The sequence below is a fragment of the Arvicanthis niloticus genome, chromosome 22 (genome assembly GCF_011762505.2).
Source record: "Arvicanthis niloticus isolate mArvNil1 chromosome 22, mArvNil1.pat.X, whole genome shotgun sequence".
Lineage (NCBI taxonomy): Eukaryota > Metazoa > Chordata > Mammalia > Rodentia > Muridae > Arvicanthis > Arvicanthis niloticus.
In genome coordinates, this window is record NC_133429.1 from 18,229,283 (window position 1) to 18,257,224 (window position 27,942).

A 27,942-nucleotide genomic window follows, 5' to 3' on the forward strand; every position below is an offset into this window, starting at 1 on the left:
AAGTGCCAGATTTTAATATTTTAGGAATCAGTTATATGTAAACATTTCCAGTTTATCTTAATCTGATTCTAGCATTGCTTCATTTCAGAGACCTAGCGCTACCAGAATGTATTTTAACGAACAAAAACAAAGTTCTCTTCTGTTTTGGCTTCTGAGAATGTGGCCTCCACCTTCAGGATATAGCTTGATTGCTTTTTTTTTTTTTTTTTTTTTTTGTAGTTATTGTTACAGAAACCATTTTTGAAAGTCCAGGTGAAACATTAAAGACTAGGACTTGAAACCAAACAGCTTAGCCTCTCAAGAGTCGCAGGAGCTCTATGGAACCAGCCTCCCTCTAGCCATCCCAGGATGTGTGACACTACCATGCGGCACGCCGCCGCCAGGGATGACCTGAGGGAACAGGTTCTGAGAAATCCTTCACCAGGTGATGTTACCGTTGTGCAAACGTCGTGAAGAACACTTACACAAACCTAGGCAGTCCAGCCTACTACATGGCTAGGCTGCTGGGTACGGCTTGTTGCTCCCCCACAGGAACCCACATATGTAGCACCGTGCTAAACACTGTGAGCAGTTGTAACATAGCTGTGTGTGTGTGTGTGTGTGTGTGTGTGTGTGTTTCTAAACATGGAAAAAACACAATAAAAAGAACAATTTTTTTTTTTTAACTTTAATGGTACACCCATATAGGGCACTTACCATGAGTGGAGCTTCCAGGACTGGAAGCTGCCCTGCAGGAGTCAGTCAGTGAGTGGCTGGTGAGGAATGGTAAAGGCCTGGGGCATGATGCCCAGTCCTACAGATGTGATTTTGTAAGAATCAAACTCTTAGGCACCACTAAATTTACGTACAAAAACATTTTTCGCCAGGCGGTGGCGCACACCTTTAATCCCAGCACTTGGGAGGCAGAGGCAGGCGGATTTCTGAGTTCGAGGCCAGCCTGGTCTACAGAGTGAGTCCAGGACAGCCAGAGCTACACAGAGAAACCCTGTCTCGAAAAAAAACAAAAAAACAAAAACAAAAACAAAAAAAACCCCACATTTTTCTTCAGTAGTAAACCGATTTTAATGTCACTTTATTTTCTAAAATTTTTAAGTTCTTCAACTTTGTGACAAAAAAAAAAAAAAAAAAAAAAAAAACTTAAAAGAGACACCGTCTAGCTAGACCCGTGGTTCTCAGCCTTCCTAATGCTTTGACCCTTTAATCCAGTTCCTCATGCTGTGCTGGCCCCAACCATAAAATTACTTTTGTTGCTACTTCATAACTGTAATTTTGCTACTTTCATGAATCATAATGTAAATACCTGGTATGTATGCATAGGTAAACCCTGTGAAATGGGTCATTCGCCTCCCCTCCCCCCCACACAAAGGGGGTCACGACCCAAGGTTGAGAACGGCTGAGCTATACAAAAAAATCTGTACTCTGTAAGCTTTCTTCTGTTTTAAAATGTTTTTTGTTTGTTTAACTCTTTTACTTTTTGTTTAAAAAACAAAAGAAAAAGACCAAACCCCAAACCAAAACACCCGAGATTCAAACATCCACCTTAAAACCTGGGTCTTCCCTTAATGGAGATTATCCACACTGCTGGCTTCTCCCCAGGGTCCTGTCCCACTGGACAAGTCTTCAGAAGTCAGGCACATGGACCCATCATATGGTGACAGTGGTGCCTTCTAGATGATGGGGTGACCTGCTTGGTGCTGTTTTACAGTTAACTGTTTCATTTTTAATGATCTGGGAGGAGAATAAAGTCAAATAATAATGGGAAACACTGTGAGTCCATAAACCAGGAGCACAGGCCTGTTTTCAAGTGACTCTATGTGTCACACTTTTCTATGGCTGCTAATAAAGTAGGCTTGTTTACACTGGTCTCACCCAGACACTTGAGTAATGTTTTCTGCTATATGAACATAGCTATGATGTCATCAGGTGAGAGGTTTTTTTTTTTTTTTCCCAGCTTCATTATAGTCTTAGGACTCATGCATTCAGTCAGCCCATTGGCATGGCAGACAGAAGAATCATTGTGCTGTGTGTGTATGTGCACACGTACATGTGCTTGTGCTTGTGTTAGTGCGTGTGTGTGTATGCGTGTGTACATGTACACATGTGTGCACGTGTGCGTGTGTGTGTGTGTGTGTGTGTGTACATGTACATACAGCATTGAGTTGCTCCAGTGGATATTCCCAGTGAGGAGTCTCTATTGGAAACATCACTGTCCACACAGTTCAGATTCAAAGCTGTGAGCATCTGGGAAAGTAGCCTTTAGCAGAAGTGTTTTCCAGTGGCTTTGGTACCTTGAGAAAGTAGTATTTCATGAAGAGCTTAAAGGAGAAGTGTAATATTAGTATACTGTATTCGATGGGAGGGGGGTTGTTACTTGAAATTTTATATTCTGATTTGGCAATTCCAGCTGAGTGTCAACAGACACATGGTTTCCATTCCTTGGGGACTGGATTTTAAAACCTCTTTTTAGTGGAGTTAATTTTCTAAAGAAAATCATCAAGTAGAGAGATCATGAAATCAGCATGTAACCACAGAAGTCCTACTATTAGGGACAATTGGTTTGTTCCGTTGAGTAAGACAGCCTTCAGATGAGTCAGGGAAGGGCCTTGCCTGCAGCAGTGGTGTGTCACAGGTTAGTCTGTTAGTCTCACTTGGGAGGGGCCTCGTTTTTAAATAGAAAGCTGAATGACAACAAAGGGCAGTCGGGGAAACAAAGTGTTTCATCTCTAGATTCCCCGATTCCACTTCCCCCTGGGCAGCTACCACCTAAAATTTTTAGGATATCCTTCTAGAAAATTCCATGTGCATACAGTCACACAGTACCCCTGTATACCCCATCAGTTACCGTTCCACCCTCTGAAGCACAGATGGGCAGACGCCATAGGCATAACTCAGCATCTTGCTTTTCCCTATTAAGTTTGCCTTGGACAGCTTCCATGGTAGCCCATCAGCTCCAGTTCCATTCTAGTGGCTGGATTGTTTTCTATAAGTTTTATTTGTCTGTTTCTCCCTCCCCACCTGCCCCCCCCCACACACACACACATACACACCTCAATGGTTCACTCTTGATGGTTGTCTGTGCTGGAGGTAAAGGCAGACTATGGTATTAGAAGCAACAGTAAGGAACTGGAGAATCTTGGGGCTGTTTTGAGAACTATATGGTCTATATAGCTGGGCTGGGTTGGCACACACCTGTAATCCCAGCTGTTTGGGAAGCTGAAGCAGGAAGACTACAAATTCAAGGCCAGCCTAGGCTTCAGAGTGAGTTTGAGACCAGCCTAGGCTTCAGAGTGAGTTCAAGACCAGCCTGGACAATTTGATCTCAAAATAAAAAGTAAAGCCGGGCAGTGCTGGTACACTGCTTTGATCCCAGCACTCAGGACAGGCGGATCACTGAGTTCAAGTCCAGCCTGGTCTATAGATCCAGAACAGCCAGAGATACACAGAGAAACCTTGTCTCAACAAACCAAAATAAAATAAATGAAAAGTAAGAGAAAAAGGAGTGGGGATGGGTATAGGTCATTGGTGGAATGCTTGCTTACATGTACAAGGCTCTGCATTCAAAAAGGGAGAGGGTGGATGGATAGAATGCTTTCTTCCTTTTCCCCATGGTGGCCATTATTGTGGAGGAGAGTGTGACATGCACCTGAGGAATGGAAATGTATTTACCACCTAGTGGCTAAAGCTTTGCACATTCCAATTACCTTATCTCCTAGATCTAGTGCAGATATTCCCTATGGGCCAGTAAACTATTTGCTGCCACCTCATTAACAGACTTTTCTTGTGATGCCTTTGGACATGGGAGATTCCCTGACGTGAAGCTTAGCATTGCATAGGTGTGTTTGCAAACCTTCCTGCACTGAGCCGACCCTAAGGGAAGGCACACAAATCTTGTGCAGGGCTCTCAACAAAGGTGGAGGCAGAGATGGATGTGATCCAGGCATGAGCACTTGGCCTGGACAAGGTTCACTGGGTCAGAGTGTTTGCTCTGGGAAATAGGGAGAAAGTACAGAATGTGTACAGAGACAGGGCTGGGTCCAGGCCTGGAGGCCTTTAAAGTCCAACTTCAGGAAGTTAAACTTCATCCTGTAGATGGTGTGTGACCATTAAAAGGAGGAACCTGGAGACACATGAGTAAAGACCATGGCAGTGACCCAGCTGTGCAGTTTAAAAGAATTGAGCCAACGAAAAGAAGGGTGAGCTGATAGATGGTAAAGGAACAAGAACATGGTAGGCGTGGTGGTCAAGGGAAAGAGATTAGCCCTAAAGACTGTAGGGACTGTCAGTTGCATTGCATGACATTCAGAGGTGCCAGATCTTGAGATATCCTTATCTGGATTGGGGCAAGAACAGTTGGAAAGATTTATTGAAACTGTTGAGGAAAGATGTCAGATAGATGGAAACTTGATGATTGTACCCGGATCAGCTTGTCATTAGGTTCCTGCCTAATTACACGGTCACTTTCCCTCTGTTTATGCATATTGTTAGTCCCTTTGAAGGATGTGCCCTGGAATGTAAAATAAACATACCCTGGTCTCCGGTTGCATACAACCAAACACTTGGAGTCAGTCCCGTGATGGGAGGTACGTCCTCACTGATTGTCGGGTTCATGTTTATCCAGGATGAGAAGCAATCAAGCAAGAGGGTTGAGATACTTACAGGGATATTCACAATGGCCCTAATAATAAAACAAGTGTGAGGTCACATATGGTAGTGGAGGCCATCAGAGCCACGGAAACATACAGACCAGAGAGACTTTAGCTCATCCATTTCAGGCTGAAATCCTGGGCTGCACAAGGTTTCATAATGTTCCTGATCGATGAATAGCAACCAGATGGTCCTCTAACATTTTGAAATGCTGAATAAGGTAGGTGGACTGAGCTGAATTAATGAAGCATACCATATTGTAGATAGCATTACATTGTTCAAAGCGTCAGCTTTCCCAAGGCCAAAGAAATCGGGGGAGGGGCCACCATTCATATATCTTAAGGAACTGGTATGAATAAAGTCTATTGAGAAAGCCTGCTTGCCCCTTCCGGCATACATTCAATAGGTTTTCAATAATATAATAATTGAATAATTCAATAGTATAATAATTGATAATTCAGAATACAGGCAGTTATGTAATAAGCTCAAAGCAGGTGCCCCCTGTGAGTTCTTAGTCTGGAGGAGTTAGGGCTCCAAGATGATTCGATCGACTGTCCCGATCAAAGGAAAACTGTCTCTGGCATTAAAACTCCCAAGCTGCCTTCTGCCCCCACTGCCATAGGTTGTTCTTGGTTTGTTGGTTTTCCTAGTTGTTATGATAAAAATACCATGACAAGAACTAGTCATAGGTGAGGGAACTCAACTCACCAAGGTGCAGGCATCCCGGGACAGGCAGGAAGCAGAGAGCGATGAATCCAGTACCCAGCTAGCTTCCTCCTTTGTACACAGTCAACTCCACATTTAGAGTGGGTCTTTCCATGTCAGTTAACCTACTTAAGATTAACCCTTCAAAGGCAGGCCTGGAGACTAGCCTGGTCTCTCCAGGTGTGCCTGTGGCCTGCCTCCTAGGTGATTCCAGACCCTGGCTAGTTGACAGTCAACACTAGCCATTACGTCTCCCCTCAAATATACCTCCCCTTTATTAATCTAATCTGGGTTTTTCAGACAGAACATTTGTTGTAGTTCCCAGTGAGCAGAGGAGACAGGAGACGGTGCTGCTTTGCTGCTATTCAGTGGCTTAGGGCGGTGGGGTATGCAGTCCCCTAGTAAACGACCTGTTCCCTTCAGAAGCTTCTTTAACTCCTGCCTTCTCTTTTGGTCTGAAAGCAGTGCCTTTATAATCCATCAATGCCCCTGATGGAAAGAACCAACACTAGTGATAATAATTTGAATTTGTCTAGTATTGATAAAGGTCTCCAGGGGAGAAGTAGGTGGAAATGCCCTAAAATACCAGTCAGGCATTTTTGAAGAAGAGTGATTGTTTATCATGTGACAGATAATATTTTCTTAGAGAGGAACCTAGTTAGCATTAGCTTCATGTGTGAGTGGTGTGTGAATGTGTGTGTGTGTGTGTGTGTGTGTGTATGTGTGTGTGTGTATTGTGTGAGTGTTTGTATATGAGTGTGTGTTTTAATAGTAGGTCTAGTTGCATCATGCCTGACTCTCAGGCACAAACCGACTTATGGAGTAACATATAGACTAAATAAGATACGTTCACTCATGTGCAATCTTCTGGGACTTCACAACACATGAGCCAAATAAGAAACCCCGAAAATACAGTCTAGTCATGGCTCTAGAACTTTGCATGCAAAGTAAGAGTGTAGACTGCCAGAGCCTAGCATGATAGTGCATCTATAGTCTCAGCAAATGGGAGACTGATGCAAATTCACAAGTTTGAGGCCAGCCTGGGCAATATAGGTGACTTGTCTGTCTGTCTGCCTTTCTCTCTCTCTCTTTCTCTCTCTCATATGTGTGTATGTGTATATGTATTTTTTAAAAAGAAGCTGTATTTTATGAGAGTTTTTTATTTTTGACATTCTGCCTTCTTCATTTCTTAACATTTTCTGCGTTCAGTGTAAAGTGTAGCATGGTCTTTGGCATCTTCCTGTAGGCTGTCTGTGTTCCTTAATCAATGGTCTCCTTTTAGACATTCTTGCTGTGCATACTTCTTTGACCAGGCTGATGGTGCATCCCAATACTCAAAAGACAGAGGCAGGATGATCTCTGTGAGTTCATGGCTAGCCTAATCTACATGGTTGAGTTCCAGGATAGCCAGGGCTATGTAGAGAGACCCTGCCTCAAAAAGACTGAAACCAAAACATAAGAATACAAATATGTCACAACCTTTTCGCCTCATCTTTCATTCATACCCATAGAGTGGTCTGGTTAGCCAACTCAGTTTCAGATATCTTAAGTAATTTTTAATATTCTAAACGTTGCACTTTGTAGTAGACCTTGCATATGTATTGTTCTCATAGGTAGGCTACTCTAGCTGGCTTTATTTTCTTCCTTTTAGTTTGGAAAACAAATAAACAAACCTCAAGCTTATGGCCATCCTCCTGCCTCAGCCTCCAAAGTGTTAGGATAACAGTTATGAAAGGCCGAGTGCATCTTGGTAGATTTTCAAGGCTTCTCTGGGGGTCTATATCAAGTGTCTCCTTCCCAGAAACCTCACAGAATCATCCGGCTTGCTTACAGCTTTCTCTTTGTTCCATTCTCCGTAACACTCACCACATTCCTCCCACACACACGTAATTCTTGTACCTCTCCACCCAGTGGACACTCCCAGGGCTCAGCTTATCACAGTCCGCTTTCCGACTCCAGTGCTTGTAGCTTACCGCCTGGCTAACAAAGCAGATGGGGAGGGGAGGACGTTTTTTAAAATAGAAAATCTGATTTGGGGTAGGCCGGTTCGTAAGCTAACTTAATAAATTCTGTCAGCTATCATGGATAGCCTGTGGCCTATGTAAGTACACCCTAATTGTGTACTCTGTACACTTTCAAGATAAATCCAGCCTCTCTGAGAAACACTGACTCTCTAAGTGACCATTCTGTGAGGAAGCAAGACATCAGCCCAGGGCACCAACGTGGTATTTAGGGTTTGCTGGTTTTCGGAATTTGAAATTAAGCATTTCCATGTCTGAATCTGATCCCACTCTCTTACCTCCCCGGTATTAGCACCTTGCTGTAGACCTTTCCAATTTCCGTTTCTTTTTGTTTACATTTTATATTCTAATAACACCCCACACACACACACACACAGGTTTAGCATCGTGGACATGCTGAAGACTACAATGCAGTGTGCATTGACAGGCTAATTAAAGTTGGTACTGCAAAATGATGATTTTTTTTTTTTGACAGCTCTTGCATTTTTGTGCTCCAAGATTGTTTTGCTTCTTAACCTATTTTTTCGAGATATCATTTACAGACATGTGCATATATATAATTATTAATATTATTATATATTATGTAACTATATAATATTATATAATTATATATCATACAATATTATACAATATTGTATATTGTATATTGTATATTTTATATATATATATATATATATATATATATATATATATATATATATATATATATAATGTGTAGTTGGATGCTTCTAATCCTGCATGAATAGCTGACATCAGCATTGTCAGTGGTCTGGTGTTCCCTCACACCCCCTTCTGGTAACTCACTCTTCATGGGTAACCATGGTCTCCAAGTCATACAGCATGAATGGTGTGTGTGTGTGTTTGTGTGTGGGTGTGTGTGTTTGTGTGGTGTATGTGTGTGCGTTTTAACTATTACATGCAGGACCTTTCTCTACAGCAATGGTTCTCAACCTTCCTAATGCTGTGACCCCTTAACATAGTTCCCATGTTGTGGCGGGCCCCAGCCATAAAATCATGTCATTGCTACTTCCTCACTGTAATTTTGCTACTGTTATGAATATGCAATGTAAATATCTGATATGCAGGTGTTCTTAGGCGACCCCTGTGAAGGAGTTGTTCCACCCCCACCCAGGTTGGGAACTACTGTTCTATGATGTTAGGTATTAACACTCGTTTGTTCTTGGTCTCGGTTCCATTGAAACTACTAGCTGCATACATTTTGTTTTGGCAAGACCGATACTCCAGAAGGACACATACTCAACTTGCGAATAATAATTCAGTGTATTTCACTTACAATTCTACCTCAGTCACGAGACTGCTGTGCGTGATTGCTGTGAGCCCTTAGAGGCTGGGGAGTTTAGCCACCCAGGTCCCTCACACGAGGGTCCTAAGGTCTGAAGTTAACTTCAACACAGACCACTGATCCACCAAGGTCAGGTGTCTCCTTCCTGAGATTCACCACATTGTGTCACAATTCAAATGATATCCTGTGGACCGTATTTATTGCTTTGCTCATGGCAGTGACAGAAGCAACTTGAGGGAAGAGAGCTTCAGTCGACTTATGGTTTGAGAGGGTGTTCAGGCCATTGTGGCAAGAACGCATGGCAGCTGGGACCGCTTTGCAGCGGGCAGTGTGTGAGGCAGCTGCTCCTTATGTCTTATAGATCAGGAAGCAAGAAGTTAGGGGAGCGGGAAGCAGGGCCAGGCTGTAACCCTCAGAGGCTCCTCATTTCACATACACCAGGAAAACCCCCTCTCCCTCGCTCCCCAAATAATGCCACCATCTCAGGACAAGCCATTCAGCTCCTGTGCCTTTGAGGTACATTCCAGCCCCAAACCATAACCATAGCCCCAGTCAACAAAAACACAATACTGGCAAGACTTAAAAATGTTGACTCTTACTTGGCAAGAATTTCAGTTTTCTAGAGGCTTCGGTGTCTCACCTGGAACGCTCCCCTCTTGGTGTCAGTTAAATGAAGTCTATCTGATTGTGTCCAAGGAACTTATTAATTAAAACCAGACATTACAGAAGAAGGAGGGGAAATGGCTTACCAAATGCTGTGTTTTTACAGCAGTTTTAGTTTCAAGGTAGTATCTTGTGTGGTCCTTCATAAGCCCTGATTTAAAGAAGAAAAGAAACAAAAAGAAAAGAGAAACCCACAGAATTATTCTTAGGGCGAGAAGTCTTAGGGTAAATTCTGTTTCTGCAATATCTACATGTAGAAACAAATCCTTAATATACGTATCTAATTCTTTCATACATACTTTGTAAGACTTGTCTTATTCTTAAGTCATGTACCATTAATCCCAGCACTTAGGAAGCAGGGGAGATCTCTGTGACCTTGTTTCAGAACTTATAATTTGTTTCCATGCACCGGTGGTGACAGCATGTTAAAGTAAGAGTTCGTTCTCACCCAGGTACCATAAGCAGCCTGAGGGTCTTAAACCTTCCTGCCAAGGTGGCCGTGAGTCACGTGAAAGAGTTTCATAGAGAGGGCTCTGAGGGGGAGACATTGGTGGACTTACTGCAAGGATAAAGTCAGTCTTTTGCTGACCTGATGGTCAGGGAGTAACCACAGAAGGTTTTTCAGAGTGTTAGAGTCTCTTTAGATATAGTTAGCAAACAGAAAAAGAAAAAATGAGGAAGAAAGAAAGAGAGAGGGAAAAAAGCAAAGCTTGTCTTTTCCCAATTATAAAACACTTTCGAGCAGGATTAAAACCATCAGTTGTTCATGAAATTCACTAGCGGAATAACAAGTAGTTGTTTATATATTCATATGAAAAGACAGAGGTTGCATTATATCACAGCACACACAACACAGACTCAGCTACCTAACCCCGGTTCAACAGTGCCAAATTTCCTACTTGTTGTGTGTTTGTGTGCATGTGTATTTGTGTATGTGCCTGTGTGTTTGTATGTATGTGTATTTACGTATGTTTCTGTGCATATGTATTTGTGTGTATGTGTATTTGTGTGAGTGTGTGCATATGTACTTGTGTGTGTGTGTGTATTTGTGTGTTTGTGTGTGTATATTTTGTGTGTGTGTTTGTGTGTGAATGTGTATTTGTGTGTGTATGTGTGTGTTGGCAGCTGTGTTTGTGTATGTATGAGTGTGTGTGTGTGTTGGCAACCGTGGCATCCTCATTGTCCCTCTTGGCCTACCTTCCTAGAGCATACTGGCTTTAGTAAGCAGTAGCCAACATTTTCAGCCCTTACTCTGTACAAGACCAGTTGAAGCATTCACAATGACCCCACAGCCACTCTATGGAACAGATATAGCTGGCCTCATTTTATACATAGGAGATTAAGGCATAGAAAGAAATAACTCATACAGAGTAGCTCAGCCTTGCAGAAATGCAACTTGAATCAAGCTGGCTTGATTCATGCCCCAGGCTCTAACTTAGGCCCCACCTGGTCACTGACCGCTCCTTAGGACACATGGCTGTGGAATCCCAGGAAATCTGAGCTGCCTGGTTGTTGCTTGCAAGTGCTATTTGTTGGCCCTGGAAGGCTGCTCCCTCTGTTTTGGAAATACAGTCAACCCAAATATAGGCCTGGATTTTTAAGACGGGTCATGATATGCTGTTTCTCTTTAAAGCCACGATTCACAGTGTCTTTTATTTCTTTGCGGAGCCTTTCCTCCCAGATGATAAAGTGTTTCTAGACCACTCGCCTCCCTCAGAAACAAGCATCTCTGCTGTCTTTAATCTGCAGAGACAGTGCAAGCAGGAAGCCTGCACTCATCTGCAGCTGATAGCGGGGCGTTTACTGCCTGTGGAAGTTCATATCTGAACTCAGCCGGAGGAGGGAGTTAGTGTCTGCCGCTAAGAGTCATTATCAGTGGCCAAAGCAAAAGAAGCCTGCATTTTTTTTTTTCATTATACAAGATATCTTGGGATTTAAGCTAGTTTTCCTTGTTAATATCAGATTGAAAACAGCTCCAGTAATTACCTCGTGGCACCAAGGACTAGCTTAAGTAAAGCATTCAGTGTTGATGTATGTGCTTCGCCAACAGCCCAGCATAGGCTCTGCTGTCAGTGACGGGCAGGAGGGCCCTGGAGCCAGATAGAGCTGGCCTGCGACCTCAGTTCTGCCTCTCGGTCAGCTTGACAACTCCACACAAGCCACGTCATCCTTCCCACCCAGAAAATAGGAGTCTGAGTCGCAGTCTCAGGTTCTTGGGGTCAGATCTGAAACAATGTATATGAAGCATTTTAAAAGTTACTTTGTTCTTAGAAGAACTAATGACTTTCCTTTTTGTCTTCCTTTCATTTAAAAAAAAATTAGTAATTTTGAACTCTCTGAGATCCTGTCCTTTTCTCCCTTTCAAAGGAGTCATTGCCATGTTGGATTTAGGAGGGTGAAAGGATGTCAGAGATACAGACATACATGAATGGATGGATGGACAGACAAACAAATAATCTGATAATTTAAGGGGTGGAGAGTTTGGCAGGATGTCAAGCAGGGAACCCCACTTACCACCAACCCTGATGACCTGAGCTCAAGCCTTTGGATCCACACAGTTGGAGGAAAGAACAGATTGCCACGAGCTACCCTCTAACATGCACCGCACTCGGGCACACGTGCTCACTGAACAGACAAACAGCAATCAGCCGTCTTGCTCTTTTGATCTCTAAGCTTCACACAGTAGGCAGTCACTCTCCCACTGAACTTCTTCACCCTTAGCCACAGGATGCCTGGATTTTTTTTTTTTTTTTTTAGGTCATATTCAATTTCGTTGTGCTAAGGAACAAGAAAGTACGCGTGGCCGTGTTTCCCATTGACATAGAATTTATTGTCTTAGAGGACACAGTGTATATTTCTATGTAATGATAATACATAGAACTCAACCCCAAATACTTGGGTCATTCATCTGTATCATTTCTTTGTGGTGGTGATTGCATTCAAAATTCTCTCCTAGTTATCTTCACTGTAGGATTCTGTGCTGTTTGCTGGTATTAGAACACCCCAACTAGTTCCTCCTCCCTGCCTGTAACCCCGTACCTGCCCACAGTCTCTCCCCATTCCCTCTCCCCCTTGCCTCTTTTGTCTACTTTTACAAACTCAAATTTTAAAAAATCCCATATATAAGCAAGCCCTCGCGCCTGTTTTCCCGTGCCTAGCTTACTTCACACAATATTATTACTAATGTCTCCATCCATGTTGACACCATATTTGACCGTCTTACTGGTTCATTAGATGAGTTTAAAGTTTTCAAGACTGCTTCCTTATCACAAAGAATAGATTGGGAAGCCGGGCGGTGGTGGTGCACGCCTTTAATCCCAGCACTTGGGAGGCAGAGGCAGGCGGATTTCTGAGTTTGAGGCCAGCCTAGTCTACAGAGTGAGTTCCAGGATAGCCAGGACTACACAGAGAAACCCTGTCTCGAAAAAAGACAAACAAACAAACAAAAAGAATAGATTGGGTCAAAACATATAGGTGTGTTCCTTATAGAGGGCACCTGAGTTCTCAGCATTAATTCTAATTAATAATTCAGGGAAATGTCATGTAGGAAGGGAGTGGGGTCCTGCCTGCATATTTTGTGTGTTGTGGCTCTTAATAGCATTTAGGGGAGCTAGAGAGATGCCTCTGAAATGGCGAGCACAGACTGCTCTTGAAGGGACATGAGTTGGGTTCTCAGCAGCTCACAATTGTCTATCAGGCCACTTCCGGGGAATCTGATGCCCCTGGCTTCCTTGGGCCCTTGCACGCACATTTACATACCTACACACAGACACACATACGTTCACAGAATTAAAATTAAATCTTAAAAATTTATTTTAAAAAATGTCACTAGGTAGTTGACCACCTATATGCTGTTTGGAGCAGAGGAGAGCCGCTGGGTTCCTTGCCATCTGAGCTTAGAGCACGAGCTGTTCTCCAGTCTAGCTTGAAAGCCAGGTTGTCTCCACAGCCATGCCACAGCCCTCACTCACAGGTTCTTCTTGATGTCACTGCAAACAGCTGAACAAGTGTAAACAAGAGGACCAACTGGCTGCCCCACTTGGCTGTTTGTCAGCCACTGATTTGTTCAGCAAACACAGAGGTCCTATTGAGGAAACGGTGGGCAGACAGGTGGCTCATTAGATGATCCTTCTCCAGGGAGGCTTCCAAATGTTGAGAGAGCAAATGTTACACAAATACCCGCGGTAAGGTTCGCAGCAGAATCAACATTGTAACAAAGGGTGTGATTAGTTCCAGCTGGTCACAAGTGTGGGCGAGGCTCCTTGCAAGAGTCCATGATAGACGCGGGCACTGAAAAGTGAGTTGGTGAGGTGTGAGAGGCCATGCTAGGCCAGGGAGCCAACATGGAAACAGGAAAGTGTATGGCATATTCGGGGCAGGGTGCTCATCCGATACACGGAATGAAATGAAGGTTAAAAGCTAGACCTTGGTAAAGATCTCAGCTCTGTCTTGGAGCTGAAACCACAATGATCTGATGCCCCCCATGTTCAGATCCATATAGAAGAGGTGGTGACGGCTACTTATGGAGCCATAAGGATGGAATAGCTTTGGGTCCCACCCACCCCCAGCCTTGTTGTGGCAATTGTATGTGACTGTGCTCTGGATCTCACTCGACGGATGGCTGTGCCGTGGGGTATGTCTGAGGTCTGAAGACCTTGTATAGATCTTGAGGTCCTCGGTGCTGAAGGACTGAGGGTAGCACAGATCGATCGCAAAAGCTCTCATCTTGTGTGCTTGGGGCTAAAGGGGGCTGTGAGTAACTGCTGCAGGAGAAAGGGACAGGACATCTGTCCTAACAGAAGGCAAAACTTCTACCCCAGGATGGGCCTTGTCACTCTTGCTCTTTGGCTAAGGGATGTAAAGACTGTTTTCCCAAACCTTCTATAGCTGCTTCCCTGGCTCTTCCTGGGGGTGTCTCCCTAGGAGTGGAGCATGGTTTTCCCACTTTCCCCTGATCACTGGTCTTCCCTCCTGCCAGCCACAATCTAGTGAACATGCACAGCACGGAAGGAAAGACCCCCAGACACCCCTGAAAGGCCTTAAGTCACAGCCCCAGGGCCTCTCATTTATTCAATCCCTTCAGTCCAAGTCAGGGATTGAAAGCTTCAGTCCTCACTTGCTCTGTGTTTAGTGCCCAGTGTGGCCTTCAGCTTCCTCTTGTAGGAACTGACTGTCCATCACCTTCTGAGAGGAACTGTGAGCCCTTCTCTCAGGAAGGCACTGAGTGCCGGAGCCTGGGGAGGTGAGGACCAGATACTAGGTACTCAGTTCCCTTCCCAGGTCTGCTTGAGTTCAAGGTATGTGGATGTCTGAAGACTTCCTACAAACACTCTTTGTGGGTGTTGCCTGTGGGCCTCTGCAGGTTCCTCCACAGGTCCAGGCTGTTCCTCACTGGAAGTGCTCTGGTTTGCCTCACCACCGCTCTCCCTGCTTACCCTCCTAGGGGCAGCCATTTTCCTCACTTCGACACCGTTTGCCTATATGTTTAGCACACAGTAAATCTTTACCAGGTCAGATGAATTTCATCAGGGATTAGTTTGTGTGAATTCAAATTTTGGAAACGTGTATCTTCCAGTGCATGTAATTCAAAGTAGATTAGCAGTGCTGGCGGGTGGAGGCTTAATGAGAAGAGAATTATTTGTAATTACGGTATCAAGTGTTTGTAAGTGCTTGAGGATGCTTGAAGAATTTGCTTTGAGAGCCTTAAACGCCGCCTTACACATCTCCACAGTATTAGTCAAAGCTGTGAACCCTCCAGTTGCAGTTCGGAATGACCTTAACTCCAGAGTGACCAGTCCTTCCTTCCAGGCAGAGAGACAGTGCAACTTTTGACACTCCAGAGGGCCCCCTTCCAGGGATTTTAAGGGAGGGAACAGGGTGCCCTCAGGAAATGTTTTAGTGACAGTGTGGTGCAGAGCTGGTGTTGTTTACTCTGTTGTCAGACGGGGACAGTCAGAAGAAGTGTTCCAATTTGTCTAAGTAAATTGAAAAACTATCATGGGATAAAGGTACTTCCCTAATAAAATGTCCTTTAGAGTGAGGATCCTCAAGATTATTTGTTTGGAGCATGTGGAGAGGGACTGGCCATCTTCCAGAGAGTATGGGTACCAGGTCTGAGCTGGTTTCCATGTGAATGCCGCCACGTCTCTAGAAACAGATGATGAGAGGCTTGCCAGGGCTGCTGTTATTTTGGTGGTGGTGGTGTCTGGTGATGATGCTGTAGTCGTGGTGTGATGTAGTAGTGGTCATGGACCTGTAGTGGAGATGTCGTACAGGTGGTATGGTACGGTATGGTGGTGGTGTCCTGGTGCTGATGCTGTGGTGGTAGTAAGGATGCAAGTGCTGCTGGTAGTGGTAGCAATGGGGGCTGTTATGGGTATTAGTGCACTGGCTCCATCAGCAATAAAAACAAGTGCCTGGCGTTTGCCTTGATGCAGTGGTTTGGTTATCTAAGTTAAGTCCCCTCAGTTCCATGCTCAGGGCCTCATTAAACAGTTTCCAAGTGTGTGTCGAGCCAGAAGGAAAATGACCTACTACAGTACATACTACTACGGGGAGGGGAGGGAAAACCCAGACCCCCCACAGACACAGACACCCTCCACAGAAGCCCTCTGTCCCTCAGCAGGATTATCCCTCAGCACAGGAGAGGAGGAAACTTGACCTCTCTTCAGGCCTGCACTGGGTGCCCTTCCCAGACCCCAGGCACTCCCAAATCTTTTTTTTTTTTTTTCTCGCTCTATCTCTTGCTTGCTTTCTTTCCCTTCTGCCCCACTCTCTACTCTTGGTGACTATAAATGTTTGAGTATCGTTGCCATAAAAGCGATAAACTTTCTGTCCTTGTAAAAAGCTGCCCTAAACCACTGCTCATATTTTACAGTGTGGATCCACCTGAGATGGGGACTTGCCAGAAAGCAACGCCAGGGCTCTGCTGGCCCCTAAACTGGAAGCGATAGGTTCGGACATGGTGATGAAAGAGATTTTTCTGACAGGAGACTCCGCCAAGCCCAGAGCCCATACAAGCCCAGGCGGCCATGTTAATTTAAGGGCACTGCAGAGTAAATTCTTCCACAGTCAGCCTTGAGTGTTTCATAAATCCAAGTTGAGATCCAGTTAAACTATGTTATTATCTCTGGCCTTCAAGAGACATATATTTTCTTTGTAAGCCTCAGTGTTCTCGTAAAAGAGGGCTAGTGTGAAAGATGCTCGGACACTTAAAGGCTTCATCTTTGAGCCTAACTCACACAGACTCGTTAGGCAAGCAGGCTCTAGAGGCGCAAAGCTTGCGTGTCCAGCCCGCCTCTTCCTTTATTAGCTGTGTGTCCTGTTCTTCACTCAACATCTCTGTGCTTAATTTCCTCGTTTGCAACATGATTATCAACACAAGAATCCACCTCAGAGAGTGCTTTGCAGATAAGCTCCTACATGTGTCAGCAAGGTGTCATTGTCTTTTTGGCTTAAAGAAGGAGACCCTTCCCTGTCCCCAAGAGTCACTGGTGCGTGGTGTATGTAGCAGGTCACTGATGGTGTCTCTCTGGGAGAAGTGTGAGGGACTGTGCACAACTCAACAGTATTCCAATGGTGTAGGCTTCGGCACTGCCTGGGTCCCCTGGCTACCTTGAGTTGCTATTGTAAACAAGAAATAGTCCTTTAAAAAAACAGAAAGAAATGGAGGGGGGTGGGACTAGGATTTTGATATTGTTACCATAGCAAAGCCTTGTCCATTATGACTGGCACACTGTGGGAATAGCCCTGACCCTAGACCTGGAGACACAGAATTCAGCTGAGTAACAATAAAATCAGTAAGGGTGAGGGGATACCTGACCACAAGCCCCTCTCCCACCCCCACTCCTCCCATTGGCCACAAGCCCCTCCCCCTGACCACAAGCCCTTCCTACCATTACAAGCCCCTCCTCCACTCCTCCCCCAGTCACAAGCCCCGCCCCCAACTAAAAGCCCCTCCTCCATCCCCACCCCTCCCCCTGGCCACAAGCCCTTTCTCCACCACAAGCCCCTCCCCCTGGCCACAAGCCCTTCCCACCATTACAAGCTCCACTCCCAACCCCACTCTTCCCCCAAACTCTTGGGTTCTGACCATGCTGCCTGTGCGTCCTGAGTGTGAATCTACACCTTTAGGTTCCCTGAAATACCCTTTGTAGTGGACTGGCTGCCTGTGGGAAGGACCTGCCCCTTTCCTTGTATGTCCCAATACAGGCTACCTTTCTGTGAACAAAGGTCTATTGTGTTTGGCCTTGGGACTAACGAGCAGTTAACTGTCTGTTCTGAAATCTCTGGTTCTCTGCAGGTTCTAAGCCTCACGCCATGTTCCTTAGGGATATCTTAGCCCATTGTCCATTGCTATAAGGGAATGCTGGCCAACTTACAAAGAGATGTATTTGGTTCACGATAATGGAGGGAATCAAAAAAGGTCCAAGTGGCAATGGCACCAGCATCCTACGGGTGAGCCCCTCCACCAGTGAGTACCAGAACATGGTGGAGGAGCAGAAAGGGAACTGTCATGTGCAGAAGGGGCCAAGAATGTAGCGTGGCCTCTCCTTTAACAATTTATTCTCGCCGGGCGGTGGTGGCAAACGCCTTTAATCCCAACACTTGGGAGGCAGAGGCAGGGGGATTTCTGAGTTCAAGGCCAGCCTGGTCTACAGAGTGTGTTCCAGGACAGCCAGGGCTACACAGAGAAACCCTGTCTTGAAAAAACAAAACAAAACAAAACAAAACAACTTATTCTCAAGAAAACGTACCCCTGTGAGGCCAGCATGGCTGTGACAGTGTCCATGACAGCAGAACCATGGTCAATGGCTCTGCCACCTCAGCACTGGTACATGTGCCTCTGATGAACAAGTGACATGTCAATCATAGAGGGTGCTCAGGAGCCCCCTCTCCTTCCGGTTTTGTCACCTGGGGTTTCAGATAGTCCTTGAACATCTTGTTCTCTTCCTGTAGGAACCGGGGGTGGGGTGGGGGTGGGGGAAATGAGTAGCAGCAAGCCCAAGCCGTGTACTCTGAGCTCACTGGGAAGGACCACGTTGTGCCAGACTTCAGGGTGGGTGTGAGTTACCTTGGGGCGCCGTGCAGGAGGCCCGATTCGATGCAGAGATGACTCAGGGTCGGGTTTTGACGTCTGTCCAGGGCTTAGCCTTTTCCTCAGCCTTTGTTCTAGAACACTGAGGTGACAGTGGAAACGTCCCTGCTGCCGGAAGAAAACACAATTAGCAGCGGTATTTCGCTCGGATGCTGGGGGTCTACCTTTTATCCAAGTAATAAGAGCCAGGTCGTTGTGGGAGGACTGGAAAAGTCAGCTATCATTTTTAAAAACAACAACTCTTCCTGCCAAAACAATGTTACATTGGCTATATTTTTCTAAATAGGATAATACAAAAGAAGCTTAATAAGAATGAACCCTTATAACCCCATGTTGTAAAAATAGCCGTTGTTAGTACAATGGTGCTCGTTTTTCTTTCACATTTTACATAAAGATATGTTTTTAAACGAAATTAGGAGGATGACAGGAAACACCAGTTGAAGCCATTCTGGGTGCCAGGGTTCTGTAGCTCTTTGTTATCCATTTTCTCTTTACAGTGGAGAATCTCACGAGTGTGCATGTGTGTCTGTATGTGTCTGTGTCTTTGTGTGTGTGTTTGTATGTATGTGTGTGTTTATGTATGTCTATGTGTGTTTGTGTGTATGTGTGTCTGTGTGTCTGTTTGTGTCTGTATCTGTGTGTGTATATGTCTGTTTGTGTCTGTATCTGTGTGTGTGTGTCTCTGTGTGTCTGTATCTGTGTGTGTGTGTGTGTGTGTGTGTGTGTGTATACACCAGAGGAGAACCTTGGGTGTCCTGTTCATTTATTCTTCTCCTAATCCCCTTTGGACAGGGTCTTTCACTAAACCTGAAGCAAGACTGGAACCCAGTGAGCCCCAGCAATCCTCTTGTTTCCACACTCACCGTGGCACTGGGGTCATAGGTGCCATACCCCACCTTTTATCTGGGTGCTAGAGCTTTGAACTCATGTCCTCACACATGAACAGCAACCTTTCTTACTGTCAAATCAACTCCCCAGCCCTTCTTTAGAGTCTTTATGTCCGTTTGCAGAGAAGCCTGAGGCTGGGATAGTCTACAGGAATAGTGATGACAAGGACCAGGGTGAAGTCTGCCTTCAGAGCCCTCAGTCTGGACTGTGCATCAGCAACTTCACGTTTGTAGTGTGCTTGTCTCCTCAAATTATACAATATTCACTCTGTTTCCTATCCCCCTGTTCTACAGATTGAGTGATAGAATCCCTCAAATCTGACTCAGTTTACCCAGAAACATGTAGTTCATACCGTGCTGGAGCAAGCCCACATCTCCTCATGCACACAGTCCATCTACATGCTGACTGCAGGTGCTCTGGGAACCTCTGACCTCCTCCCACAGCCTAATTCTGAAAGCAGGTTGCACCATCCAGGGGCGGGCGCCAATTCCATGATAAACAAAGCAGGGAGAGGGCTCAGCTCTGTTCTTCACACATACTCTTTGTCTCACTTGACAGCCAGGGGATCTGCAGTCATTGAGCAATGTATGCCTGGCCCTTGCTTATCTGTGCAATGATCAGGCTTCTTATAAAAGTCCAAAATGTGCGCCCCCAACAATTCTGTTGCTCTTCAAACACGGTTATCTTCAAACAAGGTAGTAAGACCGACTGACTTGAGTTTTAAGTGCTCACTGTTCCTTTCCCCAGCCTAGAGTCTTGAGGACAAGCCAAGCATTGTTAGAACTTTAAAGTAAGGCAAAAGTCAGGTGGCCTCCTGGGAGTAAACACGTCTCTGTATATAAGGCTGCCTGGGACCTGCAGTCTTTAAGAGAGCCAGGCTCTCGGCATTGGGACTACCTGGGTGGCTGACCAGCTCAGGGGTGGGGAGACCCGAAGAAAGACAAGCAGTGACTTCCTGATAAGTTTTGCCAGGTAAACCATGATACCTTTCTCTTCAGACATAGGAGAATTCTAAAACAAAATAATGTCAATTGAGGGGTGTGTGTGTGTGTGTGTGTGTGTGTGTGTGATCATTTGAGTACTCATGAAAAAAAAAATACTAGAATGTTGTGAAACTAAGCCAAACTAATGGACACTCTTTGGATTCCCCTGGAGGAAAGAGTAATGTAGCTGTGATTGACAGGGTCCAGGGGTGCTTCTCCTCTGCTTTAAGCTCAATGTAGTTACACAACATGTTCAGACTGTAAGTATTCATCATGTTTTATACTTACTTACATACTGAGATCTTTCCTGAGTGTAAGCTCTACTTCACTTAAAGATTGAAGGTCCTTATTTGTGTTTGTGTATATTGTCAGACAGTGATACTCAGGTTTCTTCTTAGTGGAGTCTGTTTGGAACAACATGGGAACCAGGAAACAACTCTGTCTAGAATTGACAGGGCCAGAAGATGAGGCTACATTGTTTGTTTGTTTCTTTGTTTGTTTGTTTTCTAATTCTGTTAATCAGTATGCTGAATGACTTCAGGGCAGACTCCTTGAAATAAAGAATGATGTCACTTTGGTTGACCAGTTGTGGACAACCCTTTGTGAATAACGGAAGTGCTGGCCGAGGCTGGGTACAACTGTGATATCACCTCTCCCATGTCCCTGTCCCGCAGAGGACTCATAGTGAAAGTGCACGGGTGAGCAATTAAGAGCAGGAGCAAGCAGGACCACATGATACCAGGGCAGTAAGAAGGCTCGAAGGAAGAAGCAGCTTCTGCCGGCACTGAGAAGGCTTGGGGGAAGGAGTGGCTCTCAGAGGCACGGTAGGATTTTGATAAGAAGTAGATGTGCTGGGAGCACTGTGAGAAAGTCCAGAGGATGCTCACATTCTCCACTCACTGCTGACCAGCTCACTTAGGCTAAGTGGCAATCCCTCAACTGCAGCCGAGGTGAGGGGTGGGGGGAGGGTCTCGCCGTGGTAGTGTGATTTCAGGTGGGAGGCCTCGGGAACTTAGTCAAGTTCCTTGGAAAGATGATCAACTCCAGCAAAACATGGTTTCCAGCCTCCCTGGCTTATACAGCCACCGTGAATTACCCTGTCTGTCTCAAATCAGCATTTTCTAGGTTTGCTGTATTTCTTTTCATTGTTCTCATTTGGACCCATTGCTGTTCCTGTTCGGTAACAAACCATGGGTACATAGCTTCTGTGCGCTCTCTGTGATCACCCTCCTGGACAGCTAAAGATCTCTGTGTACCTGACACTCCTCCTTCCTGACCAAGCACAGTCATGGCCCCTCTGTCGTCCTTGCTGTCCAGTCTCACAGTGACCTGGTGTTAATTTCCTTTCAGCCTGATTTGCGTGATCCTTCATGATAATCTTCCCCCAGATAAAGCAGCAAGAACGAGTCTGATTCATGGCAACTGTGTGTGGGAAGAGGGGGTCAAGAGTGAACACTAAACCTACACACGTTTTGCAAGAGGCTTCACTAGTCAACTTTTGCCTACTGTAGGACTCCCTTCTTCCTGATAAGGCGCTAGGCAGGATTTAGGATGGTGGCAAAGACTTCATACTTGTGTTGAAAGTGATCTCTATTGAGTCTGGGTCACTCAAACCCTGTGAGGTCTGTCTGTTTAATCCCTTACTGACCTTTTTGCTGCCAGATCCCGGATCCTTTACAAGATGGGAAGAGGTAACTTCTGCCAGACATTACTTTGTCTCCTGTTGGGTAATGGCATTATTCTTATCAAGGGGATGTTAACTTGACAGCTGAGATGTTCCAGATTAGCTATTATAATTGGAATTGGGTTCAGACTCTACCATGGCTCATTTTTCATCCTCTGGGGACAGTACCAGAATAACAGGGTGAGAGGAGACTTGGCATCAAACTCTGGCTCCACGGCACTCAGTTGCTACATGTGTGTGTCTTTAGCATGTTTCTTGCTTGGCTTGGTAATAAGGATCAAACACGATAATCACTGCAAACTTGATGCGTGGGTGGGTTTTGACCCTCCCTTTTAGAGCACAAACTTCTAGCCCTGACCAGGATGCTGGATGAGTGTTCTTTATATATATATATATTTTTTTAACCTGGACAGCTGATAAATGTGAAAGCAGGTGTGGCTGACTTTGTATTATCAGAGCAGTTCTCAACCTGTAGGTCACAACCCCTCTGGGAACGCCTATCAGATACTTAACACTACGATTCATAACAGTAGCAAAATTACAGGTATTGAGTATCAACAAAATAACTTTATGGTTGGGAGTCGGCACAATGTGAGGAACTGTAATGAACGGCCGAAACATTTGGACTATATTATCATCTTCTGTTCACGTATTTTAATCACTGTGCTTATAGTTTGGAATTATTTATTTTCATATAGAGATACCGGTGCATTATTCAATTATCAAAGTTAATCATGCACCATACAGTTCTGTCACATCTGCTTAATGGTTCTATTAGAAAAATAATTTTCTTGATGGATGTGTCTGCTAAATACCCTCTCCCTCTTTTTTTTTTTTTTTTTTTTTTTTTTTTTTTTTTTCTTTTTTCTTGTTAAATGACTGAGTTCTGAATTAGGGACCTTGCCTGTTGTGAGGCACACAGTGAGGGTCATGGCAAGCTTCCCAAGTCACACAGGAAACCAGAACTGACTGGCTTCCTCATTCTGATCTGCATTTTCTCCCCTGGCAACTAACAGTTACCGCCTACAGACAGCAGATTGGATATGCTGGAGATGTGATCTCGCATCACACAGAGATAGGATGGAATTGGGCTGTCCCACCTTCTTCAGCTTGGAAGGATAGCGTAGAGTATTCATCCGGTGGCACAAGCCGTTGGAAAATCTAGGAGTTAACAGATGTGCCACATGTACACAGACAGTTCCCTCACACTGAACGTCTCATTTACTTCAGGTGTCAATTTGGTTCTTCTTCTCTTTCAGGTGGAACGCCATGACATGAATACCCTCAGTCTACCCCTGAACATTCGCCGAGGGGGGTCAGACACCAACCTCAACTTCGACGTCCCAGATGGCATCCTGGATTTCCACAAGGTCAAACTCAACGCAGACAGCCTGAAACAAAAAATCTTAAAGGTGACGGAGCAGATAAAAATCGAGCAGACGTCCCGAGACGGGAACGTTGCCGAGTATCTGAAATTGGTCAGCAGTGCGGACAAGCAGCAGGCTGGGCGCATCAAGCAGGTCTTTGAGAAGAAGAACCAGAAGTCAGCCCACTCCATCGCCCAGCTGCAGAAGAAGTTGGAGCAGTATCACAGAAAGCTCAGGGAAATTGAACAGAATGGAGCCACCAGAAGCTCAAAGGACATTTCTAAAGACAGCGTGAAGGAAATACACCACTCTCTGAAGGACGCCCACGTGAAAGCTCGAACTGCTCCCCACTGCCTGGAGAGCAGTAAGTCGAGCATGCCAGGGGTATCCCTCACGCCCCCCGTGTTTGTCTTCAATAAGTCCAGAGAGTTTGCCAACTTGATCCGGAATAAGTTTGGCAGTGCAGACAACATCGCTCACTTGAAGAATTCCCTAGAAGAGTTCAGGCCCGAAGCCAGCCCCAGGGCTTACGGTGGAAGCGCTACCATCGTGAACAAGCCCAAGTACGGCAGCGATGACGAATGTTCTAGTGGTACATCTGGCTCAGCTGACAGCAATGGGAACCAGTCCTTTGGGACTGGTGGGGCCAGCACCATGGACAGCCAGGGGAAGCTTGCCATGATCATAGAGGAGCTGAGGGAGATCAAGGTTACTCAAACCCAGCTGGCAGAGGACATCGAGGCACTGAAGGTGCAGTTTAAGAGAGAATATGGCTTTATCTCTCAGACTCTGCAAGAGGAGAGATACAGGTACGTACATGGAACTCTCCCTCTGGGATTCCTTTAGAAGCAAGAAGCAGAAGCCGTCTGCTTCCAAGAGAAGTGCTGATGTATGTGTTTGCAATAGCTACTGATGAGGATGCAGAGACAGTTAAAGATTGATAATTCTTCCCATCCTTCATAATCCTAAATTCCATAATTTCTGGCTTATAGCTGACAATTAGAGGAAGGCATTATATGCATGGGTCTCTTAAAATATCGTTATCCAAGCCGTGACTCACATGCCTAGTAAGAAATTGATTCAGCAGACGTCTGTGATGGCCTTATTACACTAATTTAGAGACCTTTTTTCCTCCATCATAGCAGACAAGTGGACCTAATTCATTGGACAATAAGACAATGAGGTAGACTTTCATGTGGTATGTCAGTTTGAAATATATGTATTTTGTTTATTAAGCTTTAAAAAAAAAAAAAAGCACATGGACTGGAGGAATGACTCTGTGGATAAAGTGCTTGCCATGTAAGAATGAAGCCTTCAATCCAGGTACCCAACACCCATGCAAATGTTGGACATAACAGCACAGGTCTGTAACCTCAGCACTTGGGGCAATAGAGACAGGCTAGATCCTAGGCTAGACCTTGCTAGACAGATCCTCGGTTGGATCTTGCTGACCAGTCAGCCTAGTCAGGTTCAGTGAGAGACCCAAAACACCTGGCATCAACCTCTAGCCTCTACACACACCCACATGCCCACATGTGACACACACACACAAACACATACACACACACACACACAAGCATTTTATTATAAATGAGTGGTTCTCAAATACCATCTTGAGATTAAAAGTTTTGTAGCCTGGCATTTATGTGTTTATAGTTTTTTTAAGAAAAAGTATAGATGACCAAATATAAGATTGTTTGCCCCATTTTGCTCATATCCTCCCAAATGATTTCCATCAAAATGGGTTAACTTCTAAGAGTATAAAGTAGATTGTAAATGTTTATTGCAGACTATAACATTTAAATTGTAAGTTTAACTTACACTTGATGTACAATTTTACCTCATAGCTCTTTCTCGTTTTTTACAAAAGTTTTTTGTGATGCCAAGATTTGAACCAAGGGCTTCATGCATCCTAGGCCTGTGCTGTACCACAGAGACATAGTGCCAGCCTTGACCTGTGCCTTCCCCTATCGCATGCAGCTTTGACTTCAGCACATTCATCTTACAAGAATTGTTTTTCTCTTTTTAAAAAAACATTTTTTAATTTATTATTCTCTTATATGTTTCATCCTGACTGCAGTTTCCCCTCCTTCCCCTCCTCGAGTCCCTCCACACACACCCCACCCCAAATCCACCCCTCTTCACCTCCCCTCAGAAAAGAGCAGGCCTTCCAGGGACACCCAGCAAACATAGTGTAACCAGTTACAATAAACCAGGCACATACCATCACATGGAGGCTGAGCGAGGCAACCCAGTAGGAGGAAAAGGGTCTCACAAGTAGGCAAAAGACTCAGGGATAGACCCAGCTCCCACTCTTAGGAGTCCCACAGGAACACCAAGCCACACAACTGTAACATAGATGCAGAGGACCCAGGCTAGACCTATGCAGGCTCCCTGATCTCTGTGAGCCCATTTAAGTCCCTGTCAGCTGATTGTGTGGGCTGTGAAGAATTGTCATGGCGTCATGACAATATGTTGACCTTAACTTCATCCAGATCATATGAGATACGGTATGTTTTGGATTCATGTCTTATCCTGAATCATAAATACTCCCTTGTGTGAGCCTTGGACTGCCTTTGTTCTCCTGTGTCTGCATTTTGTGATCCCCGTGACATAGCCCTCAGGGTCATTCCTTAACAGGTTAAAAGGCTTACTTAGAACAATGATAACGTTTGGCACTCATGAAGCTGAATCTGAAGATAATCATTAAATCCAAATTAAGCCTTTTCACCTATCAGATGACCTACGTAAATATCTATAACTGGCGTGGGTCAGTCGTTTCAGGCTGAGACAGCATCCTTAGATACTGCAGCCTCTTTACGTTACTCAGAACAAAGTTTCAAATGGGACACAAATTCTCATCTCTGACAGTGGGTGTGGGAAAGGAAGTGTCTTTCTCTCGATTTTGGGTTTTTGGATATGCTTTCCCCTAAGTCATTTATAACTCGTAATGAGCTTAATCTTAACCTGTTTCTTAAAAAGATATATTTATTTGTATTTTATGGGTATAAGCATTTTGCCTGACTGGATGTCTGTTCACCATGTGTGTGGAGAGCCCATAAGACCAGAAGAGGGTAACAGATTCCCTAGAACTGGAGTTTACAGGCAATTGTTAGCCAACCATGTAGGTGCTGGGGTTTGAACCCAGGTCCTCTGGAAGATCATCCAGTGCTTTTAGCCACTGAGCCATCTCTCCAGCCCTGAGGTTAATTTTTTTATTAGCACTTAATAGTCTAAGAGCTGAAACAGCATGTCTGGGTGTTTGCTGCGAGGCCTTCAGGAGTGGAAGCTAATCATAAAAACTTCATTTTTTTCCTCGTGGGTTGTGCAACCCTGAGCCCCCAGTTACTATTGGGCAGAAAAAGGGAGAGGCCACTATAGATGTGGCCAGTCCTGGCTTGTCCTTGCTGTACAGCTGTCTCCTAGCTAGAAGCAACTGCATCCCTGACAAAGTCTATCTGTCATCATGGCAGCCATTCCAGGTGCTGGTTTGGCATGGGTAGAAACAAAACAAAACAAAACAAAAAACCAGGTTTGATCTTGGTAAAGCCTCCAAGTTGAGGACATACAGTTAAGACTGCAGATCCAGGTCCCTTCTAGAATTGGGATTCAGAGGTAACCAAAATCGAGTTCCCCACAAACAGACCTACTCTTTCAGAAAAACAGTCTTCCAAGAGATGAAAGCAAGCCAAGGGCCCCAAGACAAAAAAAAAAAAAAAAAAAAGGACATCATTCTAGAACATGCCGTTGGGACACCTGTGCCACGTGCTCACAATGGCCCCTGTCTTTGTTAAGGTATGAGCGACTTGAAGACCAGCTCCATGACCTGACAGAGCTGCATCAGCATGAGACAGCCAACCTGAAGCAGGAGCTAGCCAGTGCAGAGGAGAAGGTGGCCTACCAGGCCTATGAGCGCTCAAGGGACATCCAGGTATGGGCCCCCTCCTGGCCAGACCCCGGTGTAGGATTTTTCCAGGCTTTGATTCATTAAACAGTCTAACCTGGTGCATTTCCCCAAGCTCTCCATCATGAGGGGCAAGATGTTCGTTCTCTCTACATAAATATCGCTCACCCACCTCCTGGCCCCACTGGCTTGTATTGCTCATGTTATTGGAAAACATCCTGCCTAACTAGTGGTTTCACTACTATCCTAATTCCAACAACTCCAAAATATTAAGAAATGTCACGTGTTAGGCAACCTGCCTTCAGGAAGCTTCTTGCAGAGGCTGGAGTAGTCTAACAGTGTAGCAGATGGCCCTAGCAAAGACCCTACAGAAGCCCAGAAATCCAGTCCAGCCATGCCCCACTGACTGGGATAGGAGCAGGAAGTGGGGATGGCAGTCAGACATTCCATGGTAGACTTTGGATTGGAGCCTATTATTTACTAACTATCTGGCTCTAAGCAAGCTTTGAGTCTGCTCATCGGTAAAGCGATTGCTTCGTGTTTGTGAGATTGTCCAGCATCTGACTGCCGGCCCCTAGTAAAGCACTGTACTTGGTACTTACCCAATAGCCCTTTGCAGTTGTCCTTATTGTTGGCCCCCATCTCTCAGATCTGGAGACAGAGGTACAAAGAGGTAAAGTGAC

The 27,942-nt window shown here is 45.0% G+C and overlaps 1 protein-coding gene across 6 annotated transcripts in view; it reads left to right on the forward strand.

Moving 5' to 3' along the window:
* The window catches only part of Tmcc3 (transmembrane and coiled-coil domain family 3), a 272,618-nt gene that overhangs the window by 236,787 nt on the left and 7,889 nt on the right, over nucleotides 1-27,942 (forward strand). For 5 of the 6 annotated variants that reach the window (XM_076920032.1, XM_076920031.1, XM_076920030.1 and 2 more), the window contains 2 exons: nucleotides 23,248-24,164; nucleotides 27,151-27,286. In XM_076920032.1, the coding sequence (XP_076776147.1) occupies nucleotides 23,248-24,164; nucleotides 27,151-27,286 (1,053 nt within the window). Of the gene's footprint in view, nucleotides 1-20,188; nucleotides 20,294-23,247; nucleotides 24,165-27,150; nucleotides 27,287-27,942 lie in introns of those variants that run through there. The other variant, XM_076920033.1, reaches the window with a different exon arrangement.